Source organism: Eurosta solidaginis, chromosome 3 (genome assembly GCF_040869045.1).
Source record: "Eurosta solidaginis isolate ZX-2024a chromosome 3, ASM4086904v1, whole genome shotgun sequence".
Lineage (NCBI taxonomy): Eukaryota > Metazoa > Arthropoda > Insecta > Diptera > Tephritidae > Eurosta > Eurosta solidaginis.
Genome location: NC_090321.1, coordinates 253,641,662 through 253,666,166, shown reverse-complemented (window position 1 = coordinate 253,666,166; position 24,505 = coordinate 253,641,662). Strand labels below are relative to the sequence as shown.

The following is a 24,505-nucleotide window of genomic DNA, read 5'->3' as shown; positions in this document are numbered from 1 at the left end:
TTCAAAAGCAATTCCTGATTTTTATGCTAAGGGACTTACGGTGGGACCCCTCAAGGATTCTTCCTCCCTACTCCTGCCATTCAAAACGTATTCAGCTCCTTGCGTTACGGAGTCGTATAGAGATGGCAGGTGTGTTATTTGTAGTAAAACTTATTAGAGGGATGGTAAATAGCCCTTTTCTGCTTGGTGAAATTTTATTTAATATTCCCTTTAGACCATCTAGACATTTTCAACCGCTTCATATAAGCACATGCCGATCGAATTTTGAAATGCACGAACCTCTTCGGTGTCTGTGAACTGACTTCAATAAGGACTGCAAAAACATTGATACGTGTGACTCACTCCACGTAATAAAAAATATCTGCTGACTACCCTAAATACGCAATGATTTGGGTGGGTGGCTTGGAATCACGTTCTTTCCAGCCTCTCACTCTTATCACCAGCTCCAGTAACTTTGGGCGGGTGGCTTGGAATCACGTCCTTTCCAACCTCTCACACATCACAGCCCTACTTGTTGTATGTTAAATATACATCAGCTGCTCGAAATCACGTCTTATCACCAGCTCCAGTAACCTTGGGCGGGTGGCTTGGAATCACGTCCTTTCCAACCCCCACACATCGCAGCCCTACTTGATGTGTGTCAAACATACATCAGCTGCTCGAAATCACTTCCACCATATTATGGTAAACAAAAATGGAAAAAGCAAAATAAGCATTATTTATTGATAGCTGTATTTCGTTGCTAACTAGTACAATTAAAACACTAGCTAGCTTACCGAATTGCATGGAAAGCAACAATAAAAAGTAATCGAGTTGAGTTGGCTAAACGGTTTCAGTTGAATAACACGAATGCTATTCAAAGTGTGAATTTGTATCTGTGCTTATTTTTCAGAGCAAAACAAAAACAAAAGTGTCAAGTGTATAGGGGTTGAGCAGCTCTGTATTTTTATTTATAGTTTGTTTGATTTTATTTGTATTTCTTTTTTTTTTTTGGTAATTATTTTTTGTGAGATAATGGGTTTGAATTCGAGCTTATTCTTAATTTAAAAAAAAATATATGCATATACAGTCAGTGTCAAAAGAAAATGTATAAGAAGTTTTTCCGATATCGTACATATACTTGTATGGTGTAAGGGATTTGTTTTTGCTTTTCAAAAAATATAAGGCCGAACGAAAATGATAGATAATACCATTGCTTGACGAAATCGTTTGGAGGCGAATAGGTCGTTTGTGCTATCGTTCGCAATACAGAATGAAGACCTAAACTATGGTATCAGCCAATATGATAAATTATCATATCACTCAACCACCATTGGGCTCAAAAATAATTTTTTTATACTCAGTTGAGCAGAGCTCACAGAGTATATTAAGTTTGATTGGATAACGGTTGGTTGTACATATATAAAGGAATCGAGATAGATATAGACTTCCATATATCAAAATAATCAGGATCGAAAAAAAATTTGATTGAGCCATGTCCGTCCGTCCTTCCGTCCATCCGTCCGTCCGTTAACACGATAACTTGAGTAAGTTTTGAGGTATCTTGATGAAATTTGGTGTGTAGGTTCCTGAGCACTCATCTCAGATCGCTATTTAAAATGAACGATATCGGACTATAACCACGCCCACTTTTTCGATATCGAAAATTTCGAAAAACCGGAAAAGTGCGATAATGCATTACAAAAGTCAGATAAAGCGACGAAACTTGGTAGATGAGTTGATCTTATGACGCAGAATAGAAAATTAGTAAAATTTTGGACAATGGGCATAGATTTTATGACGTTAACTGTTTTCTGTGAAAATGGGCGAAATCGGTTGATGCCACGCCCAGTTTTTATACACAGTCGTCCGTCTGTCCTTCCGCATGGCCGTTAACACGATAACTTGAGCAAAAATCGACATATCTTTAATGAACTTAGTTCACGTGCTTACTTGAACTCACTTTATCTTGGTATGAAAAATGAACGAAATCCGACTATGACCATGCCCACTTTTTCGATATCGAAAAATGAAAAAAATGCCATAATTCTATACCAAATACGAAAAAAGGGATGAAACATGGTAAGGTAATTGGATTGTTTTATTGACGCGAAATATAACTTTAGAAAAAACTTTATAAAATGGTTGTGACACCTACCATATTAAGTAGAAGAAAATGAAAAAGTTCTGCAGAGCGAAATAAAAAACCCTTAAAATCTTGGCAGGTATTACATATATAAATAAATTAGCGGTATCCAACAGATGATGTTCTGGGTCACCCTGGTCCACATTTTGGTCGATATCTGGAAAACGCCTTCACATATACAACTACCACCACTCCCTTTTAAAACTCTCATTAATACCTTTAATTTGATACCCATATCCTACAAACGCATTCTAGAGTCAACCCTGATCCACCTTTATGGCTATATCCCTAAATGGCGTCCACCTATAGAACTATGGCCCACTCCCTCATAAAATACTCTTTAGTGCCTTTCATTTGATACACATGTCATACAAACACATTCCAGGGTTTCCCCCGGTTCATTTTCCTACATGGTTATTTTCCCTTATGTTGTCACCATAGCTCTCAACTGAGTATGTAATGTTCGGTTACACCCGAAATTAACCTTCCTTACTTGTTTCTATTCAAATTTGTAATTAATGCTATTTAGGTAATAAAGTTGCGTAAAGTATGTATATTAGACTGGGTCGATTTATTAACTGATATCGCGCCATCGAATTTTCGATAGGATTTGGGCCCACGAAAAAAAGTTCCACTACGCATACAAAAAAAAAAATTTTCGAGACTGCGAAATTTCATTTTTTTTCGACTTTGATTTTTAAGGTTCTTTTCATGAAATACTAAAAAATTTTTAATTTGATTGTAAAATTTTCATGTATACCCTGTCCGACCCAAAAATGTCCGCTAAAAACGTTGGCGATAACAGTTTTTTGAAAAAAATAAATAAATATTTACATATGAAATTTTTTTTAGTAGGTCATGAAGAAAACCTTAAAAATCAAAGTCGGAAAAACTAAAAAAAAATTAAATTTCGCAGGGTATGCGTAGTGGAACTTTTTTTTCCTGAGGCCAAATCCTATCGAAAAATCAATGGCGCGATATCGGTTAATAAATCGACTCAGTCTGTATATGTATATTTTTTGTTGTTGTTTGTACGTGGGAATGCATTCAGGTTATTTACTTCCATCTAAAAATCAAGTTCAGCAATTCCATTAAAGATTTTTGCAGAATCACTATAGGAAACCCTAAAAAACAGTGGAAGACAAGACATACAAGCATACTCGAATGAAAATGTAGCGCACAAAAAAGCAATCCATTCCGTTTCAATGGAAATGAGGAACGAAATAATACTGAAAGGTTGCTATAAGCAAAAACAAAACACTTAGTACATACATATACACAACAATAACAATGCACAATTGCTACAATAATTGAAAAGCAATACGAAATCCTATAGCTGCAAACACAATCAACAAATATTCCCACAACTTTGATGTTAATTTTGAAAAGATATTTGTTTTGCAGTGTTTCTAATGCTACGACGCTGGCAAGTGTGAGTCAGAAAATGTTTCAATTTATTATTTCCAGCTATTTAGATACGGTTCAATGCATCTGCTTCTTATTTAATGGACAGTCAGCGAGTTTTGGGCTGGTACGTAATGCTTTTGTCATAGTGCCTTATAAGTAGGTTTAACCGTTTATAAATAAATAAATGTAAGGCGCGATAACCTCCGAAGAGATCTAAGGCCGAGCTTCTCTTCCAATTTGCGTCGTGCTCCTCTTGATTTTCCCTACAAATTGGCCGGACGGGACCTACATGTTTCATGCCGACTCCGAACGGCATCTGCAAGGCAGATGAGTTTTCACTGAGAGCTTTTCATGGCAGAAATACACCCGGAGCGCTTGTCAAACACTGCCCGGATTACAAATCCGAAGAAAAAAATTAACTCTTTTTCACCCGTGGAAAATTTATCAGTGGCAACACCTTTCATCGAAGGGCTGCACACGAAGCGGGTTTTGGTAGCAACTTTCGATGGTGAAAGTCAGCTTCTTAGTTGTTGTTGTTGTTGTTGTTGTAGCAATGCTCGCCCCACCTAATAGCCGCGACCGATCACAAATTGTCATCAATATCCTCTAACGGGAGTCCAAGGAAACTTGCCGTTTCAACAGGGGTGGACCATAAGGAAAGGGGTGTTAGAGGCTTTGGTTCCACATTACAATTAAAGAGATGGTTGGTGTCATGTGGGGACACATTGCAAGCAGGGCATACATTTTGTATGTCGGGGTTGATTCTGGATAGGTAAGAGTTTAACCTGTTACAGTATCCAGAACGAAGTTGAGCAAGAGTGACACGCGTTTCCCTGGGGAGTATGCGTTCCTCTTCTGCGAGTTCTGGATATTTTTCTTCAAGTACTGGATTCACCGGGCAATTCCCGACATAAAGGTCCGACGGCATCTCATTTCTCTCCCTGATGGGGAGTATTCTCGCCTCATTATGCAGATGGTGTTCTGGGGACATAAGACAGCCCGTGGCGATTCTGAGAGCAGTATTTTGGCAGGCCTGTAGTTTCTTCCAGTGGGTGGTTTTTAGGCTTGGCGACCATATGGGTGACGCGTAGCACGTAATCGGCTGGCTAATTGCTTTGTATGTGGTCAAGAGCGTTTCTTTATCTTTTCCCCAGGTACTGCCAGCAAGGGATTTGAGGATTTTATTACGGCTCTGAATGCTTGGAACAATTGCGGTTGCGTGCGCACCAAAATGTAGATCCTGATCAAACGTCACACCCAAGATTTTGGGGTGTAGGACAGTCGGTAGCGTAGTGCCATCGACGTGGATGTTCAATATGGTCGACATTTGGGGCGTCCATGTTGTAAATAAGGTCGCGGAAGATTTAGTCGGTGACAATGCCAGGTTTCGCGAGGCGAAACAACTGGAGAGATCAGGGAGATATCCGTTTATTTTATTGCATAGCTCATCGATCTTTGGGCCTGGGCCTGTGGCCATTATTGTGCAGTCATCGGCGTAGGAAACGATTGTGACTCCTTCCGGTGGTGAAGGTAGCTTAGATATGTAGAAATTAAACAAAAGCGGAGATAGGACACCACCCTGTGGCACCCCTTGTTTAGTTCTCCTTTGTTTTGATGTTTCGTTTCTGAATTGCACCGATGCCTGCCGACCACCCAGATAATTTGCGGTCCACCTTTTAAGACATGGGGGAAGGGTGGACCCTTCCAGGTCTTGCAGTAACGAGCCATGGTTGACCGTATCAAAAGCTTTTGATAGGTCTAACGCTACGAGTACTGTTCTATAGTGGGGATATTGATTCAAACCGCAATTTATCTGGGTGCTAATGACATTTAGCGCGGAGGTAGTGCTATGGAGTTTTCTGAAGCCATGCTGATGAGGGGCTAGCTGCAAATGTGCTTGGAAATAAGGGAGCAAAATGGCTTCAAGCGTCTTTGCCACTGGCGATAGGAGAGATATCGGACGATATGACTCACCTACGTTAGCTGGTTTCCCAGGCTTTAGTAGCGGGACCACCTTGGCCATTTTCCATTTCTCGGGTATGACAAAGGTGGAAAGAGACAGGTTGAAGACATGCGCTAAATATTTGAAACCCTCTTTCCCTAGGTGTTTAAGCATCGGCATGGCTATGCCGTCTGGGCCCACTGCTTTGGATGGTTTAGTCTTCGCATTGATGTAAATGCATGCAAAAAGGCCATGTTTTTGTGGAGCATTGCGACATTCCATTTTTGGCAGCTGAGATAAATTGTACGTATAGGTTTTAATTAACAGCCTTTGCGGACGACAACGCAGATACTTTGCCAAGTGATGTAATTTCGTAATTTCTTATACATTCTTTGCGGTTTTTATTGTATGTGGAAATACATATGAATGTACATAAACGTTTTGGTCGCATCAAAGTGAAAAAGGGGCTAGCCGTTCATTGTTATCTTATGGCGGTGCCAGAGCAACAAAGCAAAGCAACGCAATCGAAATATATTATTTCATATTTTTTTACTTCTCAACAACACTGATAACCTGATACGAAACATTCATTCTCTCTAAATTCGTTTCCAGGAATGGGTCTTGAAGTTCATGCGATTGTAAACAATAGTTCATTCGATTGTAAACAAAGCCCAAATTTGATTTTGAGCATGATGGCATCTACGGTCAATGTTATAAAAAATGCACATTTTCACGCGCTCTCAGAGAGCGAGAAGTTTCATATCAGGTCATCAGTGCTCAACAAGCAGAGTAGCAACATCGATTGTTGGTGTCGCTTGTTTGCGTACTACTATGCTATTTATGCGCGAAGTTTCGTAATCTTCCGCATAAATAAACAAAATTCTTGCATACGATGTTTCCTCGTTGCTTGCTTATAGGCGAATGCAATGATGACATGATATGAAACTTCTCGCTCTCTGAGAGCGCGTGAAAATGTGCATTTTTTATAACATTGACCATAGATGCCATCATCCTCAAAATCAAATTTGGGCATTTCGGAATAACTTTGGGGTATTTTACATGGTAAAGGTTTAATTAATGATTTTCACCGAAAACTTACTCAAGATTGTCAAATGGGATATCAAAAAACTCGAATTTTTTCAGGATCACAAATACAAAAAAAAAGCTTATTTTACCCGTTAAAAATTTTTCCGTGACAACACGTGAAATTTAATTTTTTGATAGCTAAGATAAAATGTACTTATCTCTTTTCGTGCGTTAATATAACAGCTCATTTAATTTTGTTATTTCTTGTACCTTTTTTACAAATTTTTGATCCGCTTATGTAGTTGAATACACTTGAAATGAAAAATAATGAAAACGCACCGATTTTCTTGGAATTTTTTTTGCGCGGTTTACGCAACTCTGATCTTCAAGACCCATTATTGGAAACGAATTAAGTTTGTTTACAATCGAATGAACCAATGTTTACAATTGAATGAACTTTAAGACCCATTCCTGGAAACGAATTGAGAATGAATGTTTCGTAACATGTCATCATTGGGCGAATGCATAGATCAGATTGATACGAATCTTTTGTTTATGCTCTCATATTTTCGCTCTCACGAGGGATTTATCTTCTAGTTGTTGCTGGCAACAATCACAGATAAATACCTCGCGCCAGCTGAAGCGGGTGCCAGAACAAAAAATGTGCCAGCCAAAACGAAAAACGTGCCAAAAATTTTGGTAAACTTTAGTTTGACCTATAACTGTAGAATAGCGTTCAAAAATTATGGGAAAAAGGATAAAAATACTTGTTTTAGTGTAAGTATTATTAGTTCGAAGGCGGAGGGTAAATATTATTTACCATTCAAAAGTTATCACTAAAAACAGGTTTTGTAAATATGAACTCCCGATGCAACCAGTCCATTTTGATCACAGAACCTGGAACGCCAGACATGTAGGATAAGCCCTATCCATTAAATAATGTTAATTATTATATCATAGGTCCGATTTACTGAAATTTCAAAAGGATATATGGTTTTCACTGCGAGTTAAATGCAGTTACAATATTTGACTAATTAATTTAATCGAAATGTTAGTTTTACTTAGATTTGTTTATATTTAACTCTAACTAGTCGTATTATTGTAAAATAAGTTCAAAGAAATTAATATTTGACGACTATCATTTTATTAAATGATTGAAACTATAATCGCCGAAATGTATGTCAAAAATCCCCATTTTCAGATCTATTAATTTTTGTTTGGAGTGGCATCATTGATAAATGTTATAAAAAATGTGCATTTTGACAGCGCTCTCTCGAAACAAAGAGTTGCAAATCCATTCATCTATGGGCGAATGAATCGTGCATCAAGTGATTCGTACGATTCGTTGCTCCCCGAAGGCTTTGGGGAGTGTTATCGATGTGATGGTCCTTTGCCGGATACAGATCCGGTACGCTCCGGTAACACAGCACCATTAAGGTGCTAGCCCTACCATTTCGGGAACGATTTATATGGCCACATTAAACCTTCAGGCCATCCCTCCCCACCCACCCCAAGTTCCATGAGGAGCTTGGGGTCGCCAGAGCCTTGTCTGTTAGTGAAACAGGATTCGCCGCGGATAGGTGAGGTTGACAATTGGGTTTGGAGAAGCTGTATACTGCACTGGCAACCTGAAGGGTTGTGCTACACAGCCCCTTGAAACTGGTATTTTAGTCGCCTCTTACAACAAGAATACCTACCGCGGGTATATTCTGACCACCTAACCCGCTGCGGGGGGTGAAGCAGCCACTCTTATGTACATGTACACATTAAAGCTAGCAACACTTATGTACAAGGCAACGAAGAGATATCTCACACACACAGATGTAGTCATCAGCCAGCCGAGGTAGTAACTCACACACGCATATGGCTATAAGAAAGGCAAACTACAAATATACTCAAATTGTATATTGCTGGTAACCAAGCATGAGATACAACTGTTCTCGAAACAACTAGATCTTAGGAGAAGTATGCGGACGAGGCAACAGAGAGTATAAAAGCAGCGCAAGCTGAGGAATGACTAATCAGTTTTGATTTAAACACGCTATTGGTTGTGAAGTATAATTGTGAATTACTGCTGCCAAAAATCAATTATGCAAAATCCAAAGACTATACAATGTATAAATGTGATCTCATAGATTTAATCTACATAAGTCCAAAGACTGTAATAAATAAATAAATAAATAAAAATAAAATATGTATTTAATTAGCGAGCTTTGCTCATATTGCTTTATATAATGGTTTTTGTAATTGATATTAGAGAAAAATTGTAAGTTTACAAACGGCGATGGTTACTAGGACATGTTTCTGAATTTCACTTCTTCATCAGCTAGCTTTTCGGGAGCTGAGCGTTGAACTCGAATCTCCAACATTCATATCAGTGCAAGCCTTTAGCTGCTAAGCCATAAGAATGTCCCGTTGTTCGCTGTACAATTTGTTCTAAGAGTTGCCTTTTTGTTTATATTCCTTTTGATCACCATGTAGGCACATACACTCTGTATGTAGTTTATTCCTAATGGTGTGGATATGATTTTTAGGCGCGCTTTTGAAAGCTTAGTAACATTTGTTCGGATTTTTACAGTATTTGTTTTTCATACTTCCGCTGTTACTATTATATCAATATGATCATATGTATTTAATTAGCGAGCTTTGCTCATATTGCTTTATACAATGGTTTTTGTAATTGATATTAGAGAAAAATTGTAAGTTTACAAACGGCGATGGTTACTAGGACATGTTTCTGGATTACACTTCTTCATCAGCTAGCTTTTCGGGAGCTGAGCGTTGAACTCGAATCTCCAACATTCATATCAGTGCAAGCCTTTAGCTGCTAAGCCATAAGAATGTCCCGTTGTTCGCTGTACAATTTGTTCTAAGAGTTGCCTTTTTGTTTATATTCCTTTTGATCACCATGTAGGCACATACACTCTGTATGTAGTTTATTCCTAATGGTGTGGATATAATTTTTAGGCGCGCTTTTGAAAGCTTAGTAACATTTGTTCGGATTTTTACAGTATTTGTTTTTCATACTTCCGCTGTTACTATATATCAATATGATCATATGTATTTAATTAGCGACCTTGTCCTAGTAACCATCGCCGTTTGTAAACTTACAATTTTTCTCTAATATCAATTATAAAAATAAAATAAATAAAATAATCTAAATTAATACCAGTTTGCAAAACTGAATATTGGAGTGATTTATTCAACAGTTTAGAGATTCGAACGTTGGCAGAAGGTGCATAAATATCAGGAATCCCCAGAAGTCGTTAAAGTACGAACATCACAATTCGCACATATGTGTCATAATCTATACTTGTACGTATGTACTTAGGAGTTGCTATAAAATTTGTGTATGTAAATACACTACCTGCATACATATATGCAAATGTACATATAGTCGCGTATTTTTGCTGATTTTTATATGCTGAACAAGGGGTTAATGAACTACACAAAAATGTATGCAAAATGAGAGGTACAACAACAGAAAGGTTAAGATGATCGCATTTTCGAATATCAAAACCGTTTTCAATGCAAATTTTACTAAAGTTTAGGAAATTTAGCATATCATCCCTTTTTTTTGGGCCCTTAGTAAAGCTAAAACGATTAAGAACCAAATTTGTGTAAGGTGCACAACACCATCAAAGCAAGCTGCCACATATACATGTAAGCCGCTAAGCTAACAGCAAAGAGAATATTTCACATACATATGTATATGTATGTATGTATTCGGCAGCTAAGAGCCCAACAAACACTGAAAATAAAATCTCTAATTTTTGAGAAAAACATTGATTCTGAGTTTGATATTCAACATTATTTATCATTTGAAACAAAATATTTTCTCGACTTTTTCTAAAACGTCGATCTTCAACTTGAGAATAATTTGGGAACATTATTAATCATTTGAAGCTAAATATTCTGTCAACTTTTTCTCAAACGTTGTTCTTCAACTTGAGAATGGTTTGAGATATACTTGCATTTCGTTCCATTCTGGTTGAAAACCATAGATATCATGGAATATTTTCCTTAATAATAATGTGAATACTTTTTGCGCCAATGTGTTTAAATTTTAAAGTACATAATAAGTGTTCATGAAACCCAAAAATAAAATAAAACATAGTACAACATTCTTATTTTACATCAATGCTATCGATAGTGTCATCGATAGTGCCGTTGATAATTTGTCGATCTCTACTTTGCATACTTTAGCTGGAAATGTAAACAAGCGATTTTATTGAGTGAAGTTGGACATAAAGTGAAAAAATAAGGAAATATTTATAAATTTTAATAATATTAAGTGATATTGTACTACATTATGCATAAATCTAAACGAGTTAAAAGTGAAGTGAGGCAAATAATAAATTTGCTTACTGAAAGTGGCACAACAGTGGATTCCATTTCGTTCCGCTTTATTCTCGTTTGAGAACAAGTTAGTTAGAGTTATTTTATTTATTACAGTCTTTAGACTTAGATTAAATCTATGAGATCACATGTATACATTATACAGTCTTTGGATTTTGCATAATTAATTTTGAGTTATAAAATGTGTTTCTTTTTTACCTTATAGGTACTCCTTTACAATATTCGTATAATAGCCTCTTGAACTCTTTCATATTTTTACAATCTTTTAAGTCCCTAGGAAGTTCATTGTATTCTCTTAATCCCTCAAAATATATACTCTTTTTATCAAATTCGGATTTTACAATTGGCAAATGGACATTATTTTTGTTTCTTGTGTTATTGTTATGGACATCGTTGTTGTATTTTACACGATCATTTACATAATTTGGTAGGTTTCCTAATTTCATGGTGTGTATGAATTTCAAAGTATAATATAACACAAGCTGTTTTACACTAAGCCAGTTCAAGCTGTTTAGTAGCTCTTGTATGGGAGTATCAAAACGCTTCTTTAAAATAAATCGCATCACCGTATTTTGTTTTTTCTGCAACGTATTTATCCTTGAATCAGCTATTGTAAATAGAATCGTTGGGCAATATATAAAATGAGGTTCAACGATATACTTATAAACAATTATTTTACAGTATCGGCTTACGTGCTTGCACGTCCGTATCATAAAACCTATCTTCTTTGAAACTTTCCCCTCTACATATTTAAGATGCTCATCAAACTTTAATCTTTCGTCTATTATAACTCCCAAGTATTTTATTCGGTTTATTATTTCTAATGGGATATTTTCTATTTTTAGGGTTACATTGTCAACTCCTGAGTGTATTTTACTCATAACCATCCATTTTGTTTTCTCAATATTAATTTTGAGCTTGTTTTGACATACCATTTATATACAGAGTCTATATCCGCTTGTATTTTTGATATGGCCTCAGTTATAGATGGACAGCTTATCGTCAACAATGCATCATCTCCAAATAGTCTTATTTTACAGTGACTCAAACAAGTTTTAATATCATTTATGTATATTATGAACAGAATCGAGGCTAGTACTGATTCCTGTGGTAAACCTATTTCAACTTCTATTTCAGGAGATGTCACGTTCCTAATTAAAGTATTTCGGACGCCGATGTTATATAATTTCCTGAACGTCATATCTCTATCAATAGTTTCAAAAGCTCTTTTAAGGTCAAGAAAAACTGAGGCTGTTACTAGTTTGCAAGACATTCCTTCTTTCCACTCTGCTATCGCCATGTTCAGTGCGGTTTCACAGGAGTGTTTTGATCTAAACCCTGATTGCTCGCTAATAATAATTTCATATTTATTTACACATTCTAGCAGCTGTTCTTTTACAATTTTCTCTTTTTATTTTTTTCATCGCTAGGTAACGTATTTATTGGCCGTATTTCTTCTGGTTTTACTGTTCCTTTAACCTTTTCAACTGGTATAATTGTCTACGTTTTCCAGCATGCTGGAAAAACACCACTATTAAAGCTTTCATTAACTATGCTAGTATAATAGTATCCTAACCCAGCAAACACAGTTTCAAACGTTAGAGAAATATTGTAATTTTACATTAGAATTCTAATGTAGTTCTCTAATGCAATTCCAATCAAAAACTAAGTTAAAATTCGACTGTGAAACGATTCGAATAACACTAGAAATGCGATGTTATGATTATTGTCACAGTTATCGATTATTTGCGTGACATGATCACTCATTCTTAGTGTCATACAAACAAAATAAAAATAGTGGAAATATTAAAAGTTGCGAAATAAGTTTTTTTATTTATAATAATAAATACTAGTAAGTGAAAATGAATCAAAAAAGGTTAAAAAAGGAAAGCGAGCAGATTAAGGGCTACTTGAATGGCATGAAGAAAACGCTTCCTCATCCGTACCTCAAACCAACGCTGAGCTCAATCTTTATGTACGTTTTTAATTTATTATAATAGAAAAAGCCTTTGAAATATGTTCATTCTTAATACATAAGATTATAACCAAATAAACGTATCTGATATAATAAAACAATGAAAATTTCGCTGATTTTAAATAATTGAATTTAATTGCGCATCACTTGAAAATTCTCATTAGAAACTCATTAGAATTTGACGTTAGAATTCGATTAGAATTCTAACCCTTTTCTCGATATCGAGAACGAAGTCCCCTTTTTGTCGAGAATGCTATAATTCGCGACAGTTTCGCAAATCGTCCTCTAACCTTCTACCTTAGAGAAATACATTAGAATTCGATTCGTCTTCTAATCGTTTTCTAACCTAAATGTTTGTTGGGGTATACCATACTATCTTTGACGGCACCTTCTGTTAATAATTTTCTTCCACAATATTTATTTTGTAATGTTGCCGCTGTACGCAAGAACTGATCCACACTTACATTTTTAAGTTCAAATAAATTTCTATTTATGTCTACCTCAGCTTCAACTGGCATAATGGTTTCAATACTACTACGTATTATTCTTATACTAGGTTCAAACACACACCAAATTGGCAATTTATACTATTTGGGCAATTTATCATATAATAAATTGTAATAATAAATTGCCAATTTAAAAAAAATTGCGTAATAAATTGTTTCAAACTGCAAATACAACCTTGTAAAGTGTGTTTATTGAGTAGATTTCAACGTCAGTTGCGCATGGCTGAACTATATGGTTGGCTCATCTCATCAGCTGATTTTATGTCTTTCATTTCACTGGAGTAGGGATTGTCAAAAGAAGATGGCAAACTCAAAATGAAACCAAAACATTGAACACATTTTCTTACAACACACAAAAATTTCAAAGTTTTATGTTTTCATTCCATTTCATTCGCCTAATACCAACACGCACATTTTGACAGTCTGAACAAAGGTATGTTCTTGCTGTAGAGATGAGCCAACCAGCTATCAAATTACTATTGTGTAAGCTAAATCGAGTTGTATGAACAGCACTCAATTCAAATCGAAATTTCTTCAATTTATTTTTCTGTTTGAACATAGTATTACACTTTCAACAAAAAACTGATTTAATTATCTTGCAATTTCATAATCTTCCTCAACATGTGTTGTTTATAAAAACTCGTTTTATTTGAGAATTATCGTTGTTCATATTTACAGCATCTTTTAGACATTTCCACATCAGCCTTTGGTTGTTACTGTTGATTGTGATTTTATTATCCATGTATTTCTTCTTTTTAAGCTTGATTACTCTTTTGTAGTGCCGTTTGATATCATTGTAATTCTCCCATGAGTTTGATATCTTTGCCAACTTGTAAAGTTCATATTTTTGCTTGTTCAGTTCTGTAAGTTCACGATCGAACCACTTATTCATTAGTTTGATTTGAACACCTCTCTGAAGTTGGCAAGACAACTTTTACGTGGAAAAAAATTACCTATTGGGAAAATTGCCGTGAATTTGCCGTAATTTAGCCGTGAAACAAAAAAATTTGCCGTGGCCATATTTTAGAAAATACAGGGTGGCACGCTAACTTCACGTGAAGTTAGCGTGCCACCCTCAGAAAACCACCTTAGAGGCCAGCTAGGAAGATAATTCTTGCACACGAATTTGCCGTAAATTTGCCGTAGATAAGTGGCATATTATATAATTTCGAAAAAAAAAAATTTAACTTTTTTTATGGTGCACCGCCAACTTCACGTGAAGTTAGCGTGCCACTTTTCGAAAACCACCTTAGACACCAGTTAGGAAAATAATTCTTGCACGTGAATTTGCCGTGAATTATCCGTTAAACAAAAAAATTTGCCGCGGCCATGTTTTAGAAAATACAGGGTGGCACGCCAACTTCACGTGAAGTTGGCGTGCCACCCTCAGAAAACCACCTTAGAGGCCAGCTAGGAAAATAATTCTTGCACACGAATTTGCCGTAAATTTGCCGTAGATAAGTGGCATATTTTATAAATTCGAAAAAAGAAATTTCAAATTTTTTTTATAGTGCACCGCCAACTTCACGTGAAGTTAGCGTGCCACCCTCAAAAAACCATCTTAGTGGCCAGCTAGGAAAATAATTCTTGCACACAAATTTGCCGTAAATTTGCCGTAGATAAATGGCATATTTCATAAATTCGAAAAAAAAAATTTCAAATTTTTTTTATGGTGCACCGCCATGTATTTTCTAAAACATGGCCGCGGCAAATTTTTTTGTTTCACGGATAATTCACAGCAATTTTCCCAATAGGTAATTTTTTTCCACGTAAAAGTTGTCTTGCCAACTTCAGAGAGGTGATTTGAACTTGCTTTTCAAATATTATCGTATCCGTTTACGTCTTCCAAAATGTTATTTATGACTATGACTTTCTCATCGATGTCACAGTTTGTAAGTTCGGCCAGATTATAATTCCTAAGATGATTTAATAAATTTTCCCCGGTATAGTTGTCCCAGCATAAGCGGTTATCATACACTCTCATTTTGTAGTTTTTTTGTACAGGCAGTTTGATACAAATTGTCTCCTGATCTGATATTCTCTGATTCTCTAAGTTTTGTATTTTGATATCACAGCTATCGCTATAGAGAAGGTCTATTTTGGTTTGTGATGATTCGGTTATTCTTGTATTAAAATTGATTAACTGTCTCATTGAGGTTTGAGTAAGTTGATCTTACATTCATGTTTATATTGAAATCACCAATAATGACATTGTTTCCATTTTCATTAAAATATTCGTCCAGCACTTCACCCATGTATCTAATGAACTCAGCATCGCTTGTATTCGGTGAATGGTATGCACTAATTTTCCACTTAATTGTGCTTCTCGTTGTTTTCAGCACAACACACAACATATTATTGTTTATATTACTGTTGTAAATTACTTTGAAGCTAATCAATTTATTAATATATAAGTTAGCACCAACTAAGTCAACCTTCGAGCTGACGCTAATGTAAAGAGCTTAGTCAGCAATACGCAAGTTGATGGCTCAAAATACTTAATAATAATTTTGAAGCAAACAGGAAAAGGCCCAGACGCCTGATCAGCAAAAACACAAATATTGTGAACGACATCCGGAATTGAATTGGGAACAACATCCGCCATGCGCCGAACGAAATAATGCTGGCACAGGTAGAATAAAGTTATATTTAGAACTAATTTACCATTTTTAAGTCAGTCAGTTGTAAGCAGTTAGTTGTAAACGTTTAGTTTTAATTAAAAAAAAAAAAATAAAAAAAAAATTAGTTTTAATTAGTGAATAAATAATAATAAAGGTCTTGAGACCCAAAAAAATTATTTTTTTAGTAACCTTAACAAAGGATACAATAATTTATATCAATACACCACCTGTGTGTCGGCTGTGTGAATCACACCTTGCATGGTTATAACCAACAATATTAAGCTCTGAATCACTGATATTCTCTGTGGTATGAGTCTCTGTACAAAAAACAAAATTTGGAGCTTCGTCTTCTATCATTCTTTCAACTTCGTCCTTATTGGCTGTGACACTGTTTATATTAAGGTATATGCACTTTATTTTATTTTTCAACTTTCGCTGCTTAATGTTATCTTTTAGATTGATGGCCTCATAATTTTTTAATTTCTAATAATAATACTTTTTCTTTTTTGCAATTTGTTCACATAGCAAGGACATTTTTGTCAAATGTATCATGATTTATATCTAATGGCAGGTTTAACTTTTCCTTTGCTTTAATACAATTTAAACATTTATTTATGGGATTTTCATTACACGTTTTTGAATTATGGCTGGCATGGCATTTGTGACAGGCTTCCTCATTTTTGCATTCCACAGATTTGTGGTTAAAGCCTTTACATTTATAACGCCTAAGCACACTGATTGCATCGTACACTTTACATCTTTCCCAACCGATATTTATTCGTTCTGCAGCAAGTATCTTTGAAAAGTCCTCTTTTTCAGCTTGTATTATAACGTTAAAAACTATTGTATTGCCTCGTTTTCTTTCTATTTTCTTCACAACTTTTAATGCACTTTCGATTATGTGAGCGTTTTGTTTTTTTATTCTCTCAATCAACTCAGCATTATCAACTTGAATATTTACATCTTTCACAATTAAGCTTGGGCGAATCATGTTTGGCACCTTAATTTCGTAATCTTTTCCAATACTATTTTCAATCGCTGTTTTTATTCTTTCACGTTCATCATTATTTTCACTGTGAATTACTATTACACCGTTGCTTTTTGATGCGATATTCGAAATTTTTAATTTTTAGTTGAGAATCCAAAAATTCTCCATTTGAAAATAAAGAAAAATTCCATATTAAAAATGTGCCTTTTAGCTTGAGAATGCTATCAACGGTTATGTGAAATGCATTTGAAAACTAACGTTTGAAATGTGAGAAAAGGACAGATTCTCAAACTGAGAATTGACAAAAATGCTTATTGGGAGCAGAAGTTGTTATTCACACATACACACGCATATAACTAGAAGAGAAACATAAATATCAGATACATAAAGGAAACATAAATAAGCAGCTGTTCACGAAAAGTCTAGACCTTACGTAAAATGGGTGAACGAGGTATCCGAGAGTATAAAAGCAGCACAAGCTGAGAAACAATGAGTTAGTTTGATTTAAACACGCTATTTGTGAAGTACGCGATAATTGTAATTGTGAAGTACTACTGCCACAGTAAAGTTGTAAATAAAGACCATTTTGCCATACTGGAGTTATTTAGTTATTCGATAGTTCAGCGATCCGAACGTTAACGGAAGGTGCGTAATAATCAGAATTTTCAAAAATTCATTACAATAATAAGTCTGTTAATATGCTTAAACCTAAGTCTAAAATTTCTGCAAAACAAATGAAATATACAAATTAATATACAATCATTTAGCAGAACATTTAATCGTGTGGAAGAAACATCACGCCGTTTTCGCCTTTCGCTGACTAATGCTATAATGACTAAAAAATGCAATATAATATACTACACTGATGCTAAGTAAAACAGCAGTCTAAGGCACGTTTGTTGTTAAAATAAAGAGTCCTATAATAAGTTCTTAATCTATATATTTGGGATTGTACGATAATAGTCGATTTCAAAAATGCTGTAGCTAATTAACACATTGAGAGTATTCGTATTGTTAATTAATAAGTAAATACATGCACAATAACAACACACTTCTAGAGGTTTATGAGTGTAATTTAAAGCTTACGCAACCCAATAGTCAACCTCCCTACGAGAGGGGAATCATGCTGCAAATATGAATGTGTCGTACACATATTTAACAGGTGAGGCTCTGCCGACCCTAAATTTTTCATGGCAGTAAGGATTGGGGGCGGGATGGCCTAGAAGGTTTAATGTGGTCATATTTAATCGTTCTCGAGATGGTCGAGATAGTACCTTAATGATGCTTGTTACCTGAGCGTACCTCATCTATATTCGGCAAAGGACCATCAACGTCGATAACAATCCAAAAATCTACTTAAACTTCGATCTATATGACCAATATATCAACCATTTAAAACTTGAATTTCCGAGCGAGCAAAGGGAGGTACATTGAAGTAATTTTAAACACAAATTAGACACTGCCTGTCTAATTTAAGGAAAGGAGGGTTGTTGTAGGAGCTAAAATGCGTCATATATATAGATCAGTCAAGTGTTATGTTGTTTTTATTGGCTTAGGTAGTCTGACTGATATGGGCATTTCCTTGCTTGGTTTACTGCGGTACGCTACGTTTCTAGGACTTTATTGTAGAGGGCTTGTGTGTTCTTTTAACCAAGCAGAAATCCAAATTCTGTGATGAGTTCAAAAATAGGATTTGTATTTGTATTATACGCAATGCCACCTTTTAGCTGTGCTAACTGGCAATAATTGGTAACACCAAAAGAAACCTCCCAGTTGAAAATATTGGCCGCATACCTTTTAATTTAATTGTGGCAATACAAGTCTAAAATTACAGAAGATATTAATGAAACCAAGGGAGTTTAAATCGTGCTCCACTTGGTCCTTCCCTCAGAATGGAGACCACCATCTTCCTCTGATCCCCTAAGCGGGTTCCATTATAAATAATCAGCCACTAGCATCATCTTTCATTCGCATAGTTACCCAGCCAGCGTAGCCGGTTTTTTAGTTGGCCGGACTATGTTGATGTCTGCGAAAAGCTCGTACAGCTCATGATTAAATCTTCTGGTGTACTCGCCTTCGCTAATGAGTTCCCTCAAATACTGAAAGACCCGCCTCATGTTGTTGTAGCAGTGCTTCGCCCCACCTAATAGCTGCGACCGATCACAAATTGTCATCAATATCCTCTAACGGGAGTCCAAGGAAACTTGCAGTCTCAACAGGGGTGGACCATAATGAGAGGGGTGTTAGAGGCGTTGGTTCCACATTACAATTGAAGAGATGGTTGGTGTCATGTGGGGATACATTACAAGCGGGCACACATTTTGTATGTCGGGGTTGATTCTGGATAGGTAAGAGTTTAACCTGTTACAGTATCCAGAACGAAGTTGAGCTAGAGTGACTCCCGTTTCCCAGAGGAGTGTGCGTTCCTCTCCCGCCTCATCTGATGCTGTCATGGTCCATTATATTTATAACACATTAACTTATGGGCAAGGTTTTGTTGTAACTGCAAAAACACCCCGATGCTTTATACTTTTGATAACAGCACGACTGTCGCGGGAATGCTTTGTTGACGTTCAATTTTAATCGCCTCTTATGACCGACATGCCCTACCGCGGGAATAATATTAACAGCCGAATTCAGATTCGAGAAAATGCCTGGAAAAAGGTTTTCAGTTATTCTTATTTTTTAAATGTTCTTGTTATAGCAGGTCTACGCCCCATCCAATAAGTGCGACCGATCACAATTTGTTATCAATATCTCAGGGGAGTCCAATGAAACCTTGCAGTTTCAACAGGGGTGGATTGGGAGTGATGTTGGAGGCGTTGGATCCTCATTGCAAGTAACGAGATGGTTGGTGTCATGTGGGGACACATCGCAAGAAGGACATACATTGTGTATGTCGGGGTTGGTTGTGGATAGGTAAGAGTTTAACCTGTAACAGTACCCAGACCGAAATGGAGCTAGAGTAACGCGCGTCTCCCTAGGGAGAGTACGTTCCTATTCTGCGAGTTCTTGGTATTTTGTAGGTGGTGTTCTGGGGACATAAGGAGTTAGCCGGTAGCGGTTCTGAGAGCGGTATTTTGGCAGTCCGATATTTTGTTATTGTGAGCTTGGCGATCATATCGGGGACACTTAGCATGCCATCGGCCCGACCGCTTCCCAAGGCAGCCGGTTCTATGTACAGGAGGGGCTCGGCATTTTTCCCGACCAAGACTGCCATTTCAGTGTAACTCCATTTAATTTGTTGTGTCCCTTCCACAAATTATCATCCTACCAGCAGATCCTTGCAGCGGGAATGCGCCATATTTTCCTGTTCAGGTCCAGAGAAAAAGTTTTGCTGCGTTTGCCGGGAAATAATCTTTTTAGAATGGTCACATTGTGTCTTTTGTGGCTCCATGCTGTTCACGTCCAAGGGCATCCCGTAGTCGTTAAGTGCTCCTCCCATTACGCCCGCTTGTGTTCATCCACTCGCAATCTGATGCGTTGGTTTATATCCGCCGGTTTATATCGCCGGGGTCGTGCTGCCTTATAAGGTCACGTTCTCTCGCTAGAGTTGCGGCCAGATTTGAAGATTTTATTACGGATCTGGATTTTAGGAACATTTGTGGTTGCATGCACAAAGCGTACGGTGGAATTCAAAAAAGATTGGAAATTGTGAACCGACCCGACTTCATATTTTGCAAAGAAGTATTTTTTTCAATTCCTAAACACCAACTGTAGGGAAACGGATATTGTAAAACAATTAGCCATAACATTTCAAATTTTCCGCACTCTACTGTATCTACCATTACGGGACTGGCTTACTTTTCAAGCCGTTTCATTTTGTGGTAGAATTCTTTGAAATTTAACGCAATCACTTTGTTTCTTTCTTCCCCTCACCCGTAGAAATATACTTAATTACATATTGATATAAACTTACATTTATATGTATGTATATACATTGGTGTTATTTATAGAAACTATATAGGTAATCATTAATTATCTCCCCTTATTCATACAAATATATATACATATGTGTATGAACATCATTCACACATTTTACTGTAGCTTAAACTTACCGATTCCTCTTCCTTTTCCATGCCGCTGGGCATTTGTGGCACAGCTCGATTTATAGCCGAATACTCAGGCAAATCTGGCAGCTCTTCAGCCAAATAAATGGGCATCTGCTTGGAAGGATCAAGCGCACGCGCTCGAAATGATAATTTTGACATGATGATGATGATTATAATAAAGATGTATATATGTGGATTTGTGTATGTGATTGTTGTTTTATGAATGCAACGGTGGTTATTCTTAATTACTTTCACACTCTCGACTGCAATGGTTGATTGTTGCTGTCAATTAGTGTTGTCAAAAAAAAGCTGATCAATACAAACACACGTGGTATGTACGTTTGCAATTTGTACAAATCTGGTTTTTCCTTACACTGCTTGCGATGTGTTGTTGTGAACTTGAATGCCCTGTTAATGCTATTTGTTGTTAGGTATTTAGAGCTCTACGCTGCTTATTACTTGCTCTTCCTTTGTTTTGAAAATAGTATAATTAATTTAAGCGTAAATTTCACAGCCCACCAACAAATATTCCGTTGACCTTCGCGCTTGCGACGTAGACTTTCGTTGTTCTTGCACACAAAACAATAACGCCGTCGAGACGTTCCGCCAAAATTCGCTCCGCAAAAACGTCCTTAAACTGCTGTTTGATGAAAGCCTCTGCTGTGCTGCTATAGAGGTGATTGACAGGTTTTTCTTTAGTAAGTGCTGATGGGAAGAGAATGAGGAGGTAATTAAGCTGTTGGTGCAGTTGTTGTGTGTAATTAAAATATGTTGCAGGGATGATTGCTTGAGATCCAAAGAGGACTTTGGTACTTCAAACGTCACTGATATTTTTTCGTGTTTAGCTGTTTTCTTGCTGGTGTGTTGGATATTAGAAGTACTTGTTATATTGTACAAGTTGTTACGCGCTTTGTGGCAGTCGCTTTTAATATTCTTATAAATAAAGTCACAGTTACTATAACTGCTGCTGTGGATACTACTACTTCTGTGGTGCTTATTGTTTTTATTCTCTTTGTACCAACAATAATCACTTATTTTTTTAAGCTGTTGTTGGTCAGTTTGTTTTGAACGTTGCTGTAAACGCCACTCAGCACAAGTTTGTTTTATTGTGCTATACTCCTCAATGCTTTCCTTGCAGCTAATGTTGCCGCTGATGCTATTGTTGCTACTACTACTACAATTTTCCCTGCAAGCGCTGTGCTGGAGAGTAGTTTTGATGGGCGTGAGAATGTAAGTATAGTTTGTATTTTGGTCGTACCCAATTCCTTTTGCTGCCGCTTTTGTTGAGACAGCTGAGCTAGTTGCTATGCGTTTAAAGAATTTGGCGTAGCTGGCTGTGTATGTATTAGGGATTGAGGATTTGTTGTTGTGTTGTTTTAATGCGCAATTATTACAATTTCTGAAGCAAGAATCTATATTGCAATTTTCTTGCTTTTGTTGTTGTGTGCGTTGATTTTGTAGAACGCAAGTTTTGTTGTTGTTGCTCTTATTGTTTTTGTTGTTGTTACCGCAAAGCGTGTACAACAACGATGTTATCAATAACAAAATGTAAGCGTAATATTTATTGCAATTATAGCACTGCAGTGTTAGCAACGACAACGACGAGCGGTACAGCAAACGAATCGACGACATTTTTCAAGTTGAAATCGAAGAAATCAAATGAATTGGCATAATTACGACGATAAACTTTGCACATTTCATTGCAACATTTTATTTATTTATCTTATTCTATTTTTTTTTTTTTTTTAATTTAATTAACAACACAATAGCGCTTTTTGCTGTTTATATGGACAACGCTTACACTTTTTTGTTGCTTCATTTGCTATTGTGGTCACTTTTTGTTGTTGTGTATTTCACTACTTTACATTTTTGTTTTGCTTGCTTTGTACGAGCGCTTTTCATTTAATATTTACTCCATTTTGGTTGTTTTTTTTCGTAATCCTTTCAACTATTCATATTTTGTATGTTGCTCTCATCACAATTTTAAAGCTTTCTTAAAAAAATAAAAATATGATTTCGTTCCCTTTTTATGCATTATCACATATGAACATATATACAGTGGAGTCTGGGTATAGTGAACCTCCGGTATAATGAACACCTAAAAATTTACATTGAGTACTCTAAATAGTGAACTATCGAAAACTCGAAATAGTGAACAAAGTTTTAAACGCAACGGCAAGCATAAACTGTAAAAAAACTTAAAGAGAAATTTTTTTTTGATTGATTGATTGATATTTATTATTAATATGTTTACATATTTTTTGATTTCACAATAAATTTTAAATATCACAAATTCATTTTCAATTCACAGACGTGTATGATATATATATATATTAAGTAATAAAAAGTAAAAAGTAATAAAAAATATTTTAGCCTCGAATAAGATCTATACATAGCCGTTTAAAATTCATAATATTATTCTCTCGTTTGATATAATCAGGTAACGAGTTAAATATGTTAAGGCCCTTATATAATAATGTGTTTTGGGCTGCAGTAGTCCGCTGTAATCCTAGTCGAAAGTCATTCGCATTCCGCACAGCATATTGGTGTGTATCTCTAACATACTGAATGCAACTTGTTAAATACATCGGCGCCCTGTTCTGTTTAATTTTAAAAATCATTATTAGTGTATTGAGCATCAGTTTTTGCTCAATATTTAGCCATTTCAATGTTTCAAGCATGTGACTTATTGGGGTGTATTTGTGGCATTTTATTATTGATCTCATACATTTGTTTTGTAATTTCTGTATCCTTCCTATTTGTGATTGGTTACAAGATGTGTACAGAATTGTGGAACAGTATTCAAAATGTGGCTTTATGATTGTATTGTATATTTTTATTGCTGTTAAAGTGTCTAATTTATTTCGTATTCTTCTAAAGAAGTAAATCTTTTTTGCAGCTTTTTTACACAAATAGTCCACGTGATTGTTAAATTTGAGCTCATTGTCTATTATCACAATAAAGTCAAGTATTCCCCGAAATTGCTCATTTTATGTTTTTTACTGGAAAAGCTGCTGCTATGTATTTGGTGTCAGTCTTTATTTGTCTCTTGTCGGCTTCTGACTGAATGTGTACTGTTTTATGTGCTCTTAAAAGTCTTTATGTGCTAATAAATTAACTGTTATCATGCCTGTGAGGAAATTCCGTCCATTAAAGCAAAACCTTGAAATAGCTCAAAAACACGAGAAAGGTGCTAGTGTTTCATCCTTAGCAAAGATTTATGGTGTGGCCAAATCAACAGTTTCGGAAATAAAAAAATGAGCTCGTAGTATTAAATCCCACCAGGCAGTCGGAGCATCTAAGCGAAAGACTCTTACAACAGGCTAGTGTCCCCGCATGGAGATGTTATACAAGTGGTTTATAGCTCAACGACACGAAATTGTCCAGTTACTGAGAAATGCTTAAGAAAAAAACAATGAAGCTGCACGCCGAATTTATGGAAAAAGAAGGTAGCTTTCATGTCAGCCCCGGTTGGTTATCTGAATTTAAAACTCGCTTTGGAAT

The 24,505-nt window shown here is 36.0% G+C and overlaps 1 protein-coding gene across 17 annotated transcripts in view; it reads right to left on the bottom strand.

The window, feature by feature from the left end:
* Positions 1-24,505, bottom strand: part of E(Pc) (Enhancer of Polycomb) — an 82,928-nt gene that overhangs the window by 54,918 nt on the left and 3,505 nt on the right. For 9 of the 17 annotated variants that reach the window (XM_067775962.1, XM_067775967.1, XM_067775961.1 and 6 more), the window contains one exon: positions 21,008-22,994. In XM_067775962.1, the coding sequence (XP_067632063.1) occupies positions 21,008-21,160 (153 nt within the window). In that variant the 5' untranslated portion in view covers positions 21,161-22,994. The remainder of the gene's footprint in view (positions 1-21,007; positions 22,995-24,505) is intronic. The other 8 variants (XM_067775966.1, XM_067775965.1, XM_067775963.1 and 5 more) reach the window with 1 other exon arrangement.